General features: G+C 35.8%; 1 protein-coding gene across 1 annotated transcript in view; it reads left to right on the forward strand.

Annotated features, from left to right (window-relative positions):
• The window catches only part of clpb (ClpB family mitochondrial disaggregase), a 41389-nt gene that overhangs the window by 6496 nt on the left and 17393 nt on the right, over window positions 1-17500 (forward strand). The window contains exons 4-5 of the mRNA XM_084420120.1: window positions 7267-7370; window positions 10074-10202. Coding sequence (XP_084276246.1) covers window positions 7267-7370; window positions 10074-10202 — 233 coding nt within the window. The remainder of the gene's footprint in view (window positions 1-7266; window positions 7371-10073; window positions 10203-17500) is intronic.

Consider the following 17500-nt stretch of genomic DNA (forward strand, 5'->3'; position numbering starts at 1 on the left):
TTATGTAGATGTCATTCAGACGGTCTCTTTCTCTGTTTTTGACCAGATGTTGGACTTTATTCTCCTAGTCAACTGTCCAACTGTATATTTGAGATGTGGTGTAGTTGTGTGAGGTCCTAGTAAAGGTTTAGTGCGCTCACAGGACTGGGCTGATATAATCTCAGCGTGTCGGGCTGTTAAAGAGTTCAGGAGATCAGATTGTGCGATTCACACAAATCTGTTTAAACTCTTCTTCAGTGAAGACGAATGTACACGAGAAACAGTTGATTTCCCGACCGGACTCAGATCAGCAGTGTGCTGCATTGCGGCATGCTATATAATTATATTGTTATATTGCTGCATTTTCTTTTAGAATAATTTGACTTGGAGTTTTTGAATGGTGATAAACGTCAGTCACAGAAACGGTCCACCAATCTGAGAACACTTCTGATGTGTGTTTTTTTTTAATAATTTTTTATCTCAAATTCTATTATCAGTACGACATTTTAATTTCAAAGTTGGAATTGAAAAACGTCTGTGTTTGGTGTATTTTGAGCCAAACCTGAAGATCATTGTGATGTGAGATGTTAGAAAAAGCATCTTGAGCTTCTTTGGAAAAAGAACATCTGATCGATTGTACAAAGACTCGCATGATAAATGACATTTTGATTAGTCTTGCGGTTCTCAGGATTACTATCTTATTTAAAGTCTCCTTGTAGTCAATCATTTTATCCCTTAAAACTCATATTTGATCACCAAAATTACATATTTAAACATTTTTTTCCTTGAAAAAAAATCTTCATGCCTTAAAATATCTTGAATGTAACTCGACACTCTTGCCTCATTTAGTATGCACGGTTCTATGAATATGCAAATGAGCCCAGTCTCCACTCACTCACTCACTCAGAGATCCACTGGTTGACGATCACACGTTGATCTGATTGGTTACAAGGTAGTTTGTGACGTCAGAAACACCAGCGATTTCAAAGCGTGTGTTTGAGACTGTCTTTGGTTCACTGCAGTTTTAAGGAGGAAATACTCAGCAATGCTGTCGACTTATGAACTTACACATGGTTTGTCTTAAAGCGTATTAAAAACACCACATAGACACATAAACTACATTAAAAGCTGGATTTTCACCACAGGGGGACTTTAAGACACTTGCTTTATATCATCATTTCATTAGTGGAGGCTGACGAGGGAAATATCTGAAATATGTAATGATGTCCTTTAGGACCGTAATCGTGTCATTTTAATCGCTCAAAATTCATCCTGTGAAAACCATTTGTGACCCTAGACCACAAAACCAGTCACATGTCGCACGGGTTTATCTGTGGCAATAGCCAACAATACATTGAATGGGTCAACATTATCGATTTTTCTTTTATGGCAAAAATCATTAGGATATTAAGTGAAGATCATGTTCCATGATGATATTTTGTACATTTCCTACCGTAAATATATAAAACATTTATTTTTGTGAGTGAATGCAGCACAATCGCCAACATATGGACAACTTTAAAGGAGATTTTCTCAATGTTTCGATTTTTTCGCAGCCTCAGATTCCAGATTTTCAATAGTTGTATATCGGCCAAATATTATCCTAACAAACCATACATCAATGTTAAGCTTATTTATTCGGCTATCAGATGATGTATAGATCTCAATTTCCAAAAATTGATCCATGTGACTGGTTTTGTGGTCCAGGGTCACATTTTGAAATTGGACAATGCGTTACAAAGGAAACGGCTCAATTTTTGCTATATCAACTTCAAATTTGGAACACAACTTGGTTAAACATGTGGCTATTTAGCAGTCCGAATTAGTTTTTGAATTAGTAATTTTACAATAAATATATAAACTTAAACCTTAATTAAATAATAATTGGCATAATTGAAGGAAACCACAAAGAATCTTACAGATAGAATCTACAAAACTTTCATTTGTTTTAAACTTTTCAGAATCCTAGAACTTTCCAGGTTTAAGTCCCAGATTGTCTGTGATTTTAGAGCCAACAGTATCCACACATTTAACCTAAAATCTTAATCAAGTCAAATGCATTTGTGTATATATATAGTCAACATTTGAAGTGGATTCCCTCGAGTCACGTTTAGCAGATTAGAGTTGGGTGATAATATAGTTCGATTCTACGTTTTAACGTTCATGTCATTTGTGATCTGCACGTGTGTTGTTGTCGAGTTGTTGAGTATTTGGTGGCGGGACAGACGCTCGGACCGTGATCAAAGTCTGAGACTGTTTCTCTTTTAAAAGCGAGAAGGATATGCTTTAGACTGAGATGTTTGCTGAGCTTTGATGTGTGTGAGACTGTTTGCACTCTTAACCCAGCGACGGCCACCACCCAGATCTGTCCATTCACGTGGACAATGACCCGCAATGAAGAGGAACCCGTGTTGACCGTTCCGATCCAGCGACACGAATCTCACTTGAGGATAAAGCGAGCAGAAGTGAGGGAGCGAGGGCTTCTGGAGAGGGGGATTATCCCTCATTTAGGGCCTGAGAAGAGCCAGTCATGGTGGGAATGTGCTGGGATTATTCTGGAGTGAGTGGGAACAGGGCATGCTTTTTTAACGAGGGCAACGGATGAACTTTAGTATGAAACAAACGCTCATATTCATATCATTGCAGCGTATTGTAATGATTTACCACTCGATTAGGATGAATGTTCTCTCTTAGAGACCTGAAAGTAGTGACGTTACATCTGTCAGGCAGTAACTTCCTTACTTGAGTGAAAGTACAGATGCTACTGGTCAAATATTACTCCGTTACAAGTAAAAGTTGTAAAGAACGATTTTTACTAGAGTAAAAGTACTGGGGGTGTAACGATACCCTCACGATACTGAACTATTATTGCGATACTCCAAGACATATGATAAAAGGTTAACAAAAGATTTACTGTTGATTAAAATGCTAAATTTGATATGACATTGTGTGTGTAAATGAATATTCTTGGACTTGATGCTGGAAACCCAAAGCACAGGACAGTAGAGACACCAGAATAACAATATTCATGATTCTGAAGCTGAAAATACTCAATTATTGTAGATGAATATGCTTGCTTTCTCTGACTAGATATATTTAAAATAATGTAGGCCACTTTTTACTGGTAACATCAGACATTTGGCATTATCAGGACCCACACATATTCCCCCAGTGCATTATTACACATTATATTCAACATATAGTAGTTTAATGTAGTACTGAGACTACTGACACTAAAACTCTAAAACGTGAATTTTTTTCTCGCACAGTCATTTTTATTTTGGGTAAACTATCCACAATACATATTGTTGCATTTTTGAATTGCGATATATTGTTACAGAATATATTGTTACACCCCTAAAAACTGAATTGACAAAAAAAGACCATAATAATCTTCATTTTTTATTTATTTAAAGGTGACATATTATGTCCCACAAATTCCCCCCAGATCATTTATTATAGCTTGTCAAAGTTGCCCATTTTTGTGTGTTTCCCTTTAAATGCAAATGAGCTTTAGCTCCGCCTCTGTTCAGAAGAGGGCGGAGCCTATACAGGAGCTTCAGATACTCCTGCAATAACAAAACAGGCCAATCTCACTCATCCAGAATCCCAGAATCACCAGTAGCGAGTGCAGCCTTACGGAGAGACTCAGGAAGAGTTTCTGAATGTTAGTGGAGACATTTCTGTAGTTGTTGTGGAGTTATAATCGAAATATCGCAAATGTATATATCGCAATATGCAAATCGCAACGGCTTGCAATAACTGTGGTCATGAACAAAAGACAAAGAGAAAATCACTCGCTGCTCTCGGCTGAATAACTTTTGTAGCTTTAATAAGAATCAGTATATATTTAATTCATACAGTGAAAACTAAGCAGTGTTTTCTTTTTTACATTTGATTATTCAGTTTCTGTTGTTAAATAAACCCTAATGTAGGATAACTTGAACCCTGTGGTTTACTCTGATGTTAAAATAACACTTATTATACCACAGTAAAACACTGATGTTCACTGGCAGAAGCTGTAGGGATGTTTTCTGGTCACAAAAAGAATGTGAAACACATATGTAGGTTATATAATTTTAAATATATTGTAAAGATAATTTAAGTTTATTTTACACAGTTTAAGCATTATCATATCGAATATCGAGTTATATCCCATTTTTCTTCAATATCGTGCAGATTAAGGGCCGGTAATATTATAATAAGATCATATTATAGCACTTACACACGGAGAAAGTGTCCCCTTTAACACTCCTACCACCCAAACAAAAGAAGTGCACATCTATGTGTGTCCATTCATGCACATTTGAATCAAGTGGTCTATAAAAATCCCAGCAACACAATCATATCTGAGTAACAGCAAAACTGCTTTAACAAACAGCGAAACAGAAAGAGCTGTGTTTGCCACGGATGCGCCGAGGATCTGTCGTCTCATTTTTGCCACCAGTTGATTAATGTTCAAATAAAACGATGGGAAATCGCTGAACTTCACGACACGTGACCCTAGAAGAGTGAATACTGATAGGCTATAGCCTGCACAAAAACAACAATCTTGTTTTAGAGATGAAGATAATCGTGCCCTGATTGACGTCACTACTCTCAGAAATGTACGATATTTGCCTTTCAAATGTAGTGAAGTCAAAGTAACAAGTTTCCTAAAAAAATAATACTCAAGTAAAGTACAGATACTCAAAGAGTGTATGTTTCTGACCACCCGGTTATTTTTCGATTCAATTCTATAAATTAGTGTTTTCTAGTTGTATTTCTCGTCTCCAGTGTGAAATCATCCGTTTATTAAGTGTATATCTGTCTCTAATTTAGATCCTCGTTGTTTTGTGACAGATAAATGGTAATAGGAATTGCAAAAATTAAGTATTTAGTGTAAATATTATATGGTATAAAGTATATATTCTACTCGTATTATAGTTAAGTATTTAAAGATAATGGCGAGTTAGTTTAGTTGTGTAGCTGTGTAAATAACCAGTGTAACACAATGTGCGGATTGGCTAGTTTAACTAGTTTAAACCATGTAGTTTTGTAAAGTATCTTCACTAACACTTAAACACAGATGAACTTTGACCTTTACTCGTACCACCTGTCAGATACAGATATGCCCTGGACAGCTGTGTGTGTGTGAGTGTGTGTGTGTGTGTGAGCGGAAGGAGCAGCCCAGCCTGAGGTGTGTTTAGTAAACACAGGTTCACAGAAGCAGGTGTGTGTCCGTATGTTCTCCCATCATGTCGTGTTTTGACCGTCTGAAACATCTTTTATTTTAATGAAAACTGTTTTAAACGTAGTATTTCTTTGTGTTTTCTTGAGTGTTTTACAACCACATAAATATATGAGCGGTTTTACATCTGTCTCTTATATCCAGTTTGGTTTTCGGGTCAGAACAGTCGTAACTGTGATTGTTCACCTGTGTGTAAATGAATTAAGTTGTGTTTTATTTAATTGCATTTGTGATTTTAATTTTTTTAGTTTTTTTTAGTTTATAAAAGAGTTTTATTCAGAATAACGAGCAGAAAAACAACACACTTTCACAGTGAAGAATCCTAGCCCTTTCTGTGCTGTCGGACTCTTCCGGGGACTCGACACACACTGTTGTGTTTGTGTTTGTGCTTTGCTCAGGGTCACTACTCTTTGGTCTCACACATATGCCCCGTTTTCCCCTTAAAACACAGCACATCTCATGCATAAACATCGTGACCCTGAGAACGTCGTCCGGCGCCTCTTTCTCCTGAGATCCTACGCTTCAGAATCTCTGAGTTTTAGTGCCTTCATGTCCAGATTTAAGCATCACGCTTGTGTGTGTGAAGTCATGTGTGTGTCACGGTCGTGTTTGCTTTGGGGAGTGTGTGTTCCGTTAACTCAAGTGTTCTGGAACCCGAATGGTTTCGGGCCAGCAGCGTCTCCATGACAACAGTGGCCCTCCCTCACACACACACACTTGACCCGACCCAATCTGTCCCGACTCGTCGTTCATACACACTACGCAGAGTTTCTGTCTGTATGGCGTGTGAATGCTGCTTGTTCAATTTTCATGTTCATTGTAAAACACTGTTATTGTTCAAATAATGGTGTGTAATATTCTAAATATTCAACTGTTATTGTTCAAATAATGTGGCGTGATATTCTAAATATTCATTAATCAAATGTGACGCCACAATTTTCTAAATATTGAACAATCATTATTCACATGTGATGCAATAATTTTCAAATATTGAAAAGTCATTATTCAAATAATGTGATGCAAAAAATTTCAAATATTGGAGTCATTATTCAAAATATGATGCAAAAATCCTCCTGACCCAATCTGTCCCGACTCGTCGTTCATACACACTACGCAGAGTTTCTGTCTGTATGGCGTGTGAATGCTTATTGTTCAATTTTCATATTCATTGTAAAACACTTTCATTATTCAAATAATGGGGTGTAATAATATTCTAAATATTCAACTGTTATTATTTAGTTGCATGATCATTTTCTAAATATTCAATAGTCATTAATCAAATGTGACGCAATAATTTTCTAAATATTAAATAATCATTCAAATAATGTGATGCAATAATTTTCTAAATATTGAAAAATCATTCAGATAATGTCATGCAATCATTTTCTATATATTGAACAATCATTCTCAAGTGAAGCAATCATTTTCAAATATTGAAAAAATAAATTATTCAAATAATGTGATGAAATAAGCATCTAAATATTGAATAATCATAATTCAAATGAAGTGATGAAATAATGAGCTAAATATCGAACAATCATTATTTAAACAATGTGATGCATTGATTTTCTAAATATCGAACAATCATATTTTCAAATAATGTGATACAGAAATTTTCTAAATAATTAATAATATAATAAATAAGTATATACATAAATAACTATAATCATAAATAATAATTTCTGCAATAATTTTCTAAATATTGAATATTAATGAAAATAATGTGCAGATGTGCTGTTTTTATTCATTATTATTAATGAATGTCTCTCTGTTTGTCTGTCTGTCATGTGGATGTTCCCAAAATGTATTTTTTTTAAAGCATAAATGTGTGTTGGAAATGATCAGGTTTGCATCACTGTATGTCAGAAGCTCAAGTTATGAATATGAACATGTTTAGATAAACAGTCAGAAAAGTGTTATTCACTGCTTTAAAATCAATCTTGTACTGCACAAAAACCAATCAGATCACCTTAAACATGTGCAGTGTGGTCTCACTGTATTCATATACTGAGATGACACTGTTAATGATCGTGTGTGTGTGTGTGTGTGTGTGTCAGTGTTGTGAAGGTCCTGTTGGAGGCGGGTGCCGATCCGAACCTGGGCGATGACTTCAACAGCGTGTACGAGACGGCCCGAGAGAAGGGCGTTCACTCATTAGAGGGTGAGGCGACGAACATTAATATGTGATGCTTCACCGTCATCATCATAATCTTCATTGTTATTCATAAAACACACACATGTAAACAGCAGGAGTGTGTGTTATTACAGAGATCAATTCTAACGCACTCATTTTGTGCTGTTTGCATATCGGCACACGATTTATTTAGCAGCGTGATATTTGTAAGTGTTTTTCATCACACACACACACACACACACACACACACACACACACACACACACACACACACGTGCAGCGTTCACGCTTGTCATATCTGGCTGCTGTATGTATATTACTCACATTTGTTTTGTTGGCAGTTTTTTGGTCTTGAAGGAGCATCTTTCCCTGAAGCACCATGATGAATGAGAGTGAGTGAGTGAGTGTGTGTGTGTGTAATATGAGAATATTCCATGCGACCGTGTGTGTGTGTGATGGATCGCTGGGCTCTGGTCGTCTGACGGTTTATTGGGTTTAGTTGTGATTATCTGGCTCTTAGACATTAGTTACTCGTGACGACCCGCCTGACAGCAGCCCAGAGAGAAAATATGTTTCTGTGCACGGACAGAAGAAAAACACTGTTGCTGCTTCATGATTTATCTGTGTGCGTCCGCACTGGGGAATAATTGCACGCTTTATGCAAGCGGTTTTACATGCGTTTGTTCTTAATTTAAACGGTTTGTCTTGTTTTTAAGAACGCCGTTGAACATCATCAGACACTCTCGGTCTGTCTGTGACTTCAGTGTTTTGCTCTCCAGTGCGGATTAAATCAGATGACAATAATAACACAAGAATAGCCCAGATGGAGTAAACGAGTAGCTTTAAAGACCCCATGAAATCAGTTTGCTTTCTGTTTCCTGTTAAAACAGGAAGTTGGGCAGGACAAGTGGAACGCCCTTGAGTACAGGATGATGTTGACAGTTTGATATTTGATGATATTTTTGGAGCCAGTTTTCCCTAAAGAGGTATATATTTTCATTAGTGATGCACCGATATGAACATTTTGGCCATACCGATAATTCTTTATACTTGAAAGCCGATAACCGATATATTTGCCGATACATCTAAATCCAAATTTTTATATAATTTTTGAGAGCCTGATTCCTGAAGTCTCGTCATTAAAAGCCCAAACACACAATTATAATGTTCTCGTTATGATGTTATGTAGCCGATATGACAGATTTGTGATGCACTTTCACTGTATTTTCCTTTTTTGAAGTGATTTCCATCATATTTCAAGCAATTCAAAACCATCATGTTGAACATGAAGAGTCTCAGCTGAAGGAAATAATACATTATTGATCGGCTTTAATATATCGGACAGATTTAAAAAAATATATTAATTATGATCATTATCGGCCGATACCGATATGGTGGCAGATATATGGTGCATCCCTAATTTTCATAGGTGTGTTTGCATATTTGAGACTCACAATCTGATTTCATGAGCTCTTTCATTAATAAAAATGTTATTAAATAAAACTACTGTATGGCGTAAAATTGGAAATGAATAATCAGCAACATTTATTTTAAATTTGAATAAATTATTATATTAGTTAGTAATGGAAATTATGCAAACGACCAGTTATTATTGATCCTCTATTCAGTTATGATCATAAAAATATAGACTTTTCCTGAATTCTGATTTCATGAGCTCTTTAAACTCGTTTAAAAAAGTGAATTCAAATGAAATGTCAGACTGTATGGTGTAAAATTGGAAATTAACAATCAGCAACAAAATTTTAATGAATTATTATATTAATTAGTAACATGATTTGCACAATTAAATGTCTTTCTTTGTGTCTGAATCTGGTTTTATTACCGTCTGTGTTATTGTTGTTTTTTCTTCACATAAGTGATAAGATTTGATGAGCCGGTAAAACGTCTGAAATCAATTATTGTTGAGTATATTTGCATTTTTAAGCTTAAGAATATAGACTTGACCTGAAAGACACAATACTTACATTCTGATTTCATGAGCTCTCACAAATAAAGTTTTTTTTTTTATATATATATATATATATAATAAAATAAAGTGAATTCAAATCCAATGTCATCATAGAAAAAGACGTAAATGGTGTAAAATTGGAAATTAACAATCAGCAAAAAAATTTTAATAAGTTATTCTATTAATTAGTAACATGAATTACACGATTACACGTCTCTCGATCTAGTTTTATCATGTTCGGTGTTACTGTCGTAGTTTCTTCTCATGATTTGATGAGGTCTGAATCCGTTATTATTCAGCAGTTCCTGTAGTCTAAAGGTGCTGGATTTAACTTTTTCACTCTACTAAAGCACAAAAATACCATAATATGTTTGCAGATATTGAGGAAAAATGCTAAGATACTCAATACTCTGAAAAACACTTCTACAGCCAGTTATTTTACTCTGAAATGTGTGTTTCCGTGTTGGAATGTGTGTTTGTGTTTTGGTCTGTGATACTGCATGTTGCCAATTTTCATTGTCAGTTGCGCTCGTTCCTGTTGTGTGTCCTCAAACTGGCAACCCGTGTGAGCGTCGAGTCTGAGGAGGCGGGGAAACCACGATCTCCCATATTTAGAATTTGGACTGCAGTACCTGTTTCCACCACTAGCTGTCAATCTTACAGACTGCACCTTTAATGATCTCTGATGTTTAGTAAAGCAGCACTGGAATTACCTGATGATCACAACTCTGTGTGTGTGTGTGTGTGTGTGTGTGTGTCAGTGCTGGTGAGCAGAGAGGACGAGTTCAGTAATCGTCTGAGCAGTCGCGCTTCTTTCCGTGGATGTACGGCTCTGCATTACGCCGCTCTGGCCGATGACCTGCGGACCGTACGGATTCTGCTGGACGCAGGTGAGAAAACACACACGTTTCAGAAGGAAATCTCAACACAGACAGTCCTCCATTGGGCTTAACAACAAGCAAACTAGTCTGGCGTTGATGTAAAATAACGTCATGCAAGGTCGTAAATGCCACCAAAATTAATACAAATGCCCCAAAATTCAACATATGAATTGCCCTTGTATGAGTTCTTGTGTTTTCTGTTCATAAGCAGTATCACACGAGCAAAAGTGCTAGTTTCCCGAATGCCAGGACGATTGCAAAATGTGATATTCATTTAATAGAACAGATTAATAAAACTGACAAATGTTTAGACACAGCATTGTCAATTTTGACTGTTTTTGCTCTATTTTGTCAACAAAAATAAACAAAGCAGAAAAGTTGCGTCTCCCAGCAACACACTCCGCTGTTTCGGTCTCGAATGATTCACTGTATCTGAATGAATCAGGTGAGTGAATCACTCAATGACTCCTTCATAAAGTCAATGGACACTTGCTTCTTTCTTGAATGATTCACTGTATCTAAATGAATCGGGTCAGGGAATGATAAAATTACTCATTCTTAAAGTTAATGGACACTTGCTTCTTTCTTGAATGAATCAGCCGGTTTGAACGAATCGGTTGAGTGAATGATTCAATGATTCACTTATGACCTGCCACCACCTACTGGCTGTTTTAGTTTCATATATAATAGTGTCACTTCATTTTTCCCAACATTTCATATTTCTATATTCAGAATATCATTAATTGGAACATTAATCTCATAACATGGATTTTGTTGATACTGATTTCCTTTAAGTGGTATAACAGCCCTATAGTGTATACTAGTGTAAGATAATCAACAATATACGGGTTATTGACGAATAAGGTTTTTAAAAGTGTAAAAAAATAGAATGGAGATATACCTATATTTGAAACCCTTTTTTAGTGTACCACCTAGTTAACAATAAGATTGTGTGGTTTGTACAATCAATTAACACTGTTTTTTGTCATTTTTTACAAGATGGAAAAAATTTGTCACCAAAAAAGTCATTCGGTTCATCCACTGATTTGAAAGTTAAAAACTGATTTGACATTGATGTTGAGATAGTGTATAGTGTGTACCACTGAAGAAATATTACATACAATGATCACTGATCTCATAAATGTAATCATTTATTGGACTACTCTAAACACTCCATTGCACAGGGAAAGGAGAAAAAGAGCCTTATCTGCTTTATATTTGTATTATTGTAGTTCCTTTAGTTATTAAAAACAATATTATTCCATTTAAAAATTTACTATATCGGTTTTACCGAATGACCTTTTGACACTTCAAAATCTTTAAAATACCTTTATATGTAGTAAAATATAATTAAAACCTTTTGGATTCAGTAAAAGAGATCAAGTTGTACTACCTTACATACTTTGGATGTTATATATTTGTTTTTTTATTATTATTAAGGCCTTTGGACAAAAAAATGACCCGTCACGTCATTGACCCATTACTTTTTATAAATAATTATAAGAGAGTGCACTTTTTTCAAGTTTATTATCAAGTAAAAAAGAAAACCTTGATGGCGCTCCCTTTCACTGTGATGTAGATTAGTTGTTGTTTTGCAGTTAAAATGAGCCTGAAATTCAGTAAATGCTGTTTGATGAGTTTGTCTTATTTCTATATGATATAGTTTACACATTATCACATGAGTTTTGTCGTGCAATATCAGCACTATTGCAAACTTGAGATTGATTTATACAACAGTTCAATAAACAAGATAATATGTGTTACATTTTAGACACAATATTCTAGTTCAATTCCAGTTGATTCTATGATCTATTCATAAAGGCATTCGCTTGCTTCGTTCATGAATGAATCGGTCGTTTGAATGAATCGGGTGAGTGAATGATTCAATGACTCACTCATTAAGACAGTAGGCGCGTTTCCATTACAGATTTGCGCAAAACTTTTGCGTTTTTTTCTTTTTCTTTTTCTAAATGTCGGCAAAAAATTATTGCGAAATGAAGGCGTTTCCATAAACCGATGTTATGCGACTAAAACTTCATATTTTTTCTTGCGCGATAAGTAAAATCATTCCAAAAAACCATGGCAACGGACGTTGGTACGTTTATGTACTACATCCCAGCCACTGCACTGGCCATTATTATTAATGGAAGGAGATGCGTGTGTGTTTTCCAAGCATTAATGGTGAGGAACGACCCTTATTATACTTGAGAGCGGCACATCTGAGGTGTTTCTGGGTGTTTCTCCCTCAGTTCTGCTTCGAGGTCTTGGTTGTGGCATTTCTTTGAAGTTTAGAATCCAGTATTCCTGTAATTCTTTTGTCTTATATGAGTTTAATAAAGAGCTCTGTCTCGTATTCTGTCCAAACACACCGCCTCATCCACGTCAGGTGACTGTAAATGCGCAAAAACTGTTTCCATTGCAGTTTTGCGAAATATTCTTGCGAAATAAACCTCCTCATGCGAGCGTGAAAACTTTTTTGCGATAAATGGGCGTTTTTGCGAAATTGGGCGTATTTTCAATTCGCAATTTCAATTCGCAATTTGAAGGGTAATGGAATTGCGGCTAGTGACTTGCTGCCACCTACTGGCGCTTTTAAAATCAAAGTTAAAGTCCCTGTAAAGTCAAAATTAAGTATGTGTTCTGAGTTTGTCATACCACCGAAAAATGTGTTATTAGCCACCCAGCCCAATTTCAATGATTAAAAAAGCCGCCAAGTAAATAAAATAAGCTATCAAAATCTCGAAAAAATTAGCAGTAGTCTCATCTCTCAAACGCTGGGGGCGTGTCCGCTGGCTGCGCTGAAACCACGCCCACTCGCGGGAAATATGACTCGCGCACAGCTCGTGCATGTCGGCGCGACGGGAGGATGAAGGCCGAAGCGGACAGCGGGAGATAGTCGGTTCGGCCCCATTCACCAGTAACAGCGGATTATCAGTGAATTCCAGTTGTCTCCAACGAAAGTAAACTATCCTGATCTCTACAGAGGCGGGTGTGGTGGTGATCATCAGCTCTCCATCAAGGTAACGTTAGCTCTTCACAAGATAAATCCACCTCTTCTTGATATCATCATTTTTCGGAAATTTAAATAAGGACACCGATCTGTTTTCTAAGTGATTGCATCCAGGGAATACGCATTTACATGACGAAGGCATAGCCAGAGCCGTGGGCATAGTAGCTAGCAAACTGTAGGCTGTCTGATAGTAACTCGCGATTGAGCGATAGGCTTAGTGACTCCGTGCGTCATCAAGTAGGGGCCCAATCAAGCTCAGGGGGTCGCAGTGCGTCATCGAGCCCCCGTTTTAGCCCCGCCCAAAAAATCCGGCTCACAGCAAGGGTGAAAAACTGTTAAACGGTCTAACTCCACAATTCAGTACTTCACAGTTCTCAGTCTTTGTAACATGTTTTAGCAATACATTTCTAGCACTTATAATGTGTTTAGAATTTTTTTGTAGAATTGCCTTTACAGGGACTTTAAAGTATCATTTTTAAAATAGTTAATTTCAGATTTCAGTATTCAAAATATTATTTTTAAACCGTAATCTCATAGCATTATTTCTGCAGTTGTGATCAGTGCAAATGCTGCTTTAGATGCCGCTTCTGCAGTGCAAAAATGTATTTTGTTTGTTTTTTGTCTTATAATTCTAATCTGATTTATTGATTCAATGTAATGTGACATAAAAGATCATTCATACATCTAATAAGCTTAGAAAAAATACCCTTTTACAGTTAAAAAAAATAAAGAATTTAAGGGCCAAATAACAGAAAAGTTACAAAATACAGCTAAATATCATCAAATTATTGCTGTTATCGACACAATATTGAGGTATGAAATAGGGACGTGCTCAAGCCTCTAGTACTAAGTATTGAAAATGAGTAAAAGTGACTTTCATTTTCACCTGCTGGAGCAGAGAAACTCTGTCTAATATAGAGCAGTGTTTCTTCCTGTTCGCCTGAGGCCGTCAGGCTTAACCTTTGACCTCTGGAGTGTGTTATGTGACCCACACATGAGAGGTGACAGGAAGGTGTGTGTGATGTGATTTACATGAGTGTGTTATTATAGCCTCGGGGCGCACACACACACTCACACACTCGCGCTGTGTAACTCTTAAATACGCCGTGTCTCCGTCTGATGTCTGGTGTGCGGTTACACACTCACTTTAAGCTTCAACACGTTCTATAAATCACTGGATGTTTTCTGGAGCAGATGCATTTTTAGATTAAAGTGACAGAAATGACCCGAAACAAAGAACAAAATCGCTCGTTTTGATGCCGAGAAATTGGATTATGCCGTGGAGCGCATTACCCATAAGTCTCAGTGGAACGAGGCCACGCCCCCTCAGACAGAGCAGCGCCGCGAGTCGCGACGAGGTGTATCTATCACAGCGATGACATCATCAGTGTGAGACAGCGCCATGCTAATGCAATGAGAACGAGATTACAGGAGCGACTGTGTGTCTGTCCTCCTCGAACCCTGAAATATGAACATCACTGCAGCACACAGACAGCATTTAACATCAACATGAAAACAGAACTCACTATTAATAATAACATATATATATGTATAGAAGTGCTCTGCATTAAAGGTTTCTGAAAGAGTCTCTGCTGCTCACCAAGGCTGCTTTTATTGGGTCAAAAATACAGCAAAAACAGTGAAATATTAATGTAATGTAAATCAGCTGTTTTCTAACTGAATAAGAGAAGTACATTTTAAGATGTAGCATAATATCTTAAAATATATTGTTATATTGTTATATCTTGAATTTGTATGTCATAATTATGACTTAGTATCTCATAGTTGTGACTTTTTATCTCATATTATTGACATTTTGCAAATTTTGGGCTTTTATTCTCATAATTATCGCTAAGTTTAATCATTTAGTTTATTTTTGTGTCAAAGTTTTTTGTCATAATTAAAACTTTTTGTCATAATTATGACTTATATCATAGTTATGTTTTAGTATCTTATAGTTGCAACTTTTTATTTCATGATATTGACTTTTTGTCCATTTTTGGCTTTTATTCTCATAATTATCACTTAGTATCTCATAATTACTTTTTGTCAACTTTTTTGTTATAATTTCAACTTTTTGTCATAATTATGACTTTTATATCAGTTATGATGTAGTGTCTTATAGGTACAACTTTTTATCTCATAATATTGACTCATAATTACAAGTTTTTTTATCAATCTCAAGTTTTTGTCATAATCATGACTTTTAAATATATCTTAGTTATGACCTAGTATCTCAGCTGTCATAATTTCAACTTTTTGTCATAATTATGACTTTTATATTATAGTTATGACTTTGTATCTTATAGTTATGACTTAATATCTTATAGTTACAACTTTTTATGTAATAATTTTGACTTTTTGTCATAATCTTTGGCTTTATTCTCATAATTATCAGTTAGTATCTCATAATGTTTTGTCATAATCGCAAGTTTTTGTCATAATCATGACTTTTTTATATCATAGTTATGACTTAGTATCTTATAGTTACAACTGTTTATCTCATAATATTGACTTTTTGTCCATTTTTGGCTTTTTATTCTCATAATTATCACTAAGTTTAATCATTTAATTTCTTTTTGTGTCAACGTTTTTTGTCATAATTGAAACTTTTTGTCATAATCATGACTTTTATATCATAGTTATGACTTAGTATCTTATAGTTACAACTGTTTATCTCATAATATTTACTTTTTGTCATAGATTTGGCTTTTATTCTCATAATTAGCACTTAGTGTCTCATAAATACTTTTTGGCAACTTTTTGTCAGTGCTGAAAACAGCGATGCATTTAAAATCTCAGGATTCTTTGATGAATAGAATGTTCAAACGAACAGCATTTATTTGAATCTTCTGCAACATTCCAAATGTCTTTAATGCCACTTTACTTGCCGAGTAAAATAATCTATTCTGTGGATAATAATAATAAGCATAACTATAAATTATGATTAGCACGCGCTGTGATTGTGTTATGCATCACAAAAATCACTCGTCTAGTTGCATCACGGTGCAAGTCTCCTCTTCTCTATGAGGATTGTTTGAACTTCTGAGGACATTTTTCTTCAGTTGTGCTCCTCTAAAGTTCCCACACACACACACACACACACACACCTACGGGCAGGTGAGCGCGTTATTTCCCTGATGAGCGGCTGGTCAGTGCGCATCTTCATCTATCACCCCAGTCGAGCTCAGGGCCGGGACGTGACTGATCACCCGCGCGTGAACTCTGACCCCTAGGGGTCAAACCGGCCCGCACTGCCACCAGCTGCAGAAAGAGCCCGAGGGAAGTGTGTGTGATATTACACCACTAAATGATGCTATTTATTATGTGGGTACGAGAGACTCTCTGCGAACGAGACGTGCTCGACTTGTATTTCTTTATTAGTTTTCCTCTTTCTGTTTGTCCGCTATCGATTGAGATTTGTTAGACGGACACGTTTAAGGTTTTATCAATAATCTGGGCGATTACCCACAATGCCCGGGGACTCGGCCGCTCCACAAAGACGCCCGTGTACAGATATCGATTGTGTGTTTGTGGATAAACTGTATTTTACGAGGGAAGAAAGAAATGTTTGTTCCGTTGAGCGAGTTTGTGTGTAATTTGATGTGCAGTGATGTTTTTATTTCTGTCTATTTCTTTGTGTTAGAGGCAGACGTGTGTGTGTGTGTGTGTGTGTGTGTGTGTGTGTGTGTGTGTGTGTGTGTGTGTGTGTGATGCTTTACTGCGGAACGGGTTATTGAACGGGTTAGTTCTTTACGGTTTACATATTAATACAGAATTCATAAAAGGACCTGAAAAATGTGACCAAATAAAAGGAGTGCGTTTTAAGACGTGGCATAAATATTTTGTTAGACGTTGATAAATCTTAAGTTTAATAATATATTGCATGTGCTTTTACTTATAGATCCAGTTTATGTATGCATGTATATCTCTTATTATAATCTCCTTAATATTATTTTATGTTAGTTTTTTTTATCATTTACTGACAGGTTTCTCCATTTTTCAGGTGGTAATCAGTAAGTCTGACTATATTATGAAAGAAATAATAACAAGAATAAACAATTATAAAAAATTGTGTGATCTTGTTTTTTACTTTCTGAAAAAAATCTTGGTTTTCTAACAAAATAAGAGAAGTATATTTTAAGAGATTGCATAATGTCTTAAAATATATTGTAATATTATAAATTTGTATGTCATAATTATGACTTAATATTTCATAGTTGTGACTTTTTATGTAAAAATATTGACTTTTGTCAAAGTATCACTTAGTATCTCATAATTGTAACTTTTTGTTCTA

The sequence above is a fragment of the Rutilus rutilus genome, assembly GCF_951802725.1.
Source record: "Rutilus rutilus genome assembly, chromosome: 9".
In the NCBI taxonomy this organism is placed as follows: domain Eukaryota; kingdom Metazoa; phylum Chordata; class Actinopteri; order Cypriniformes; family Leuciscidae; genus Rutilus; species Rutilus rutilus.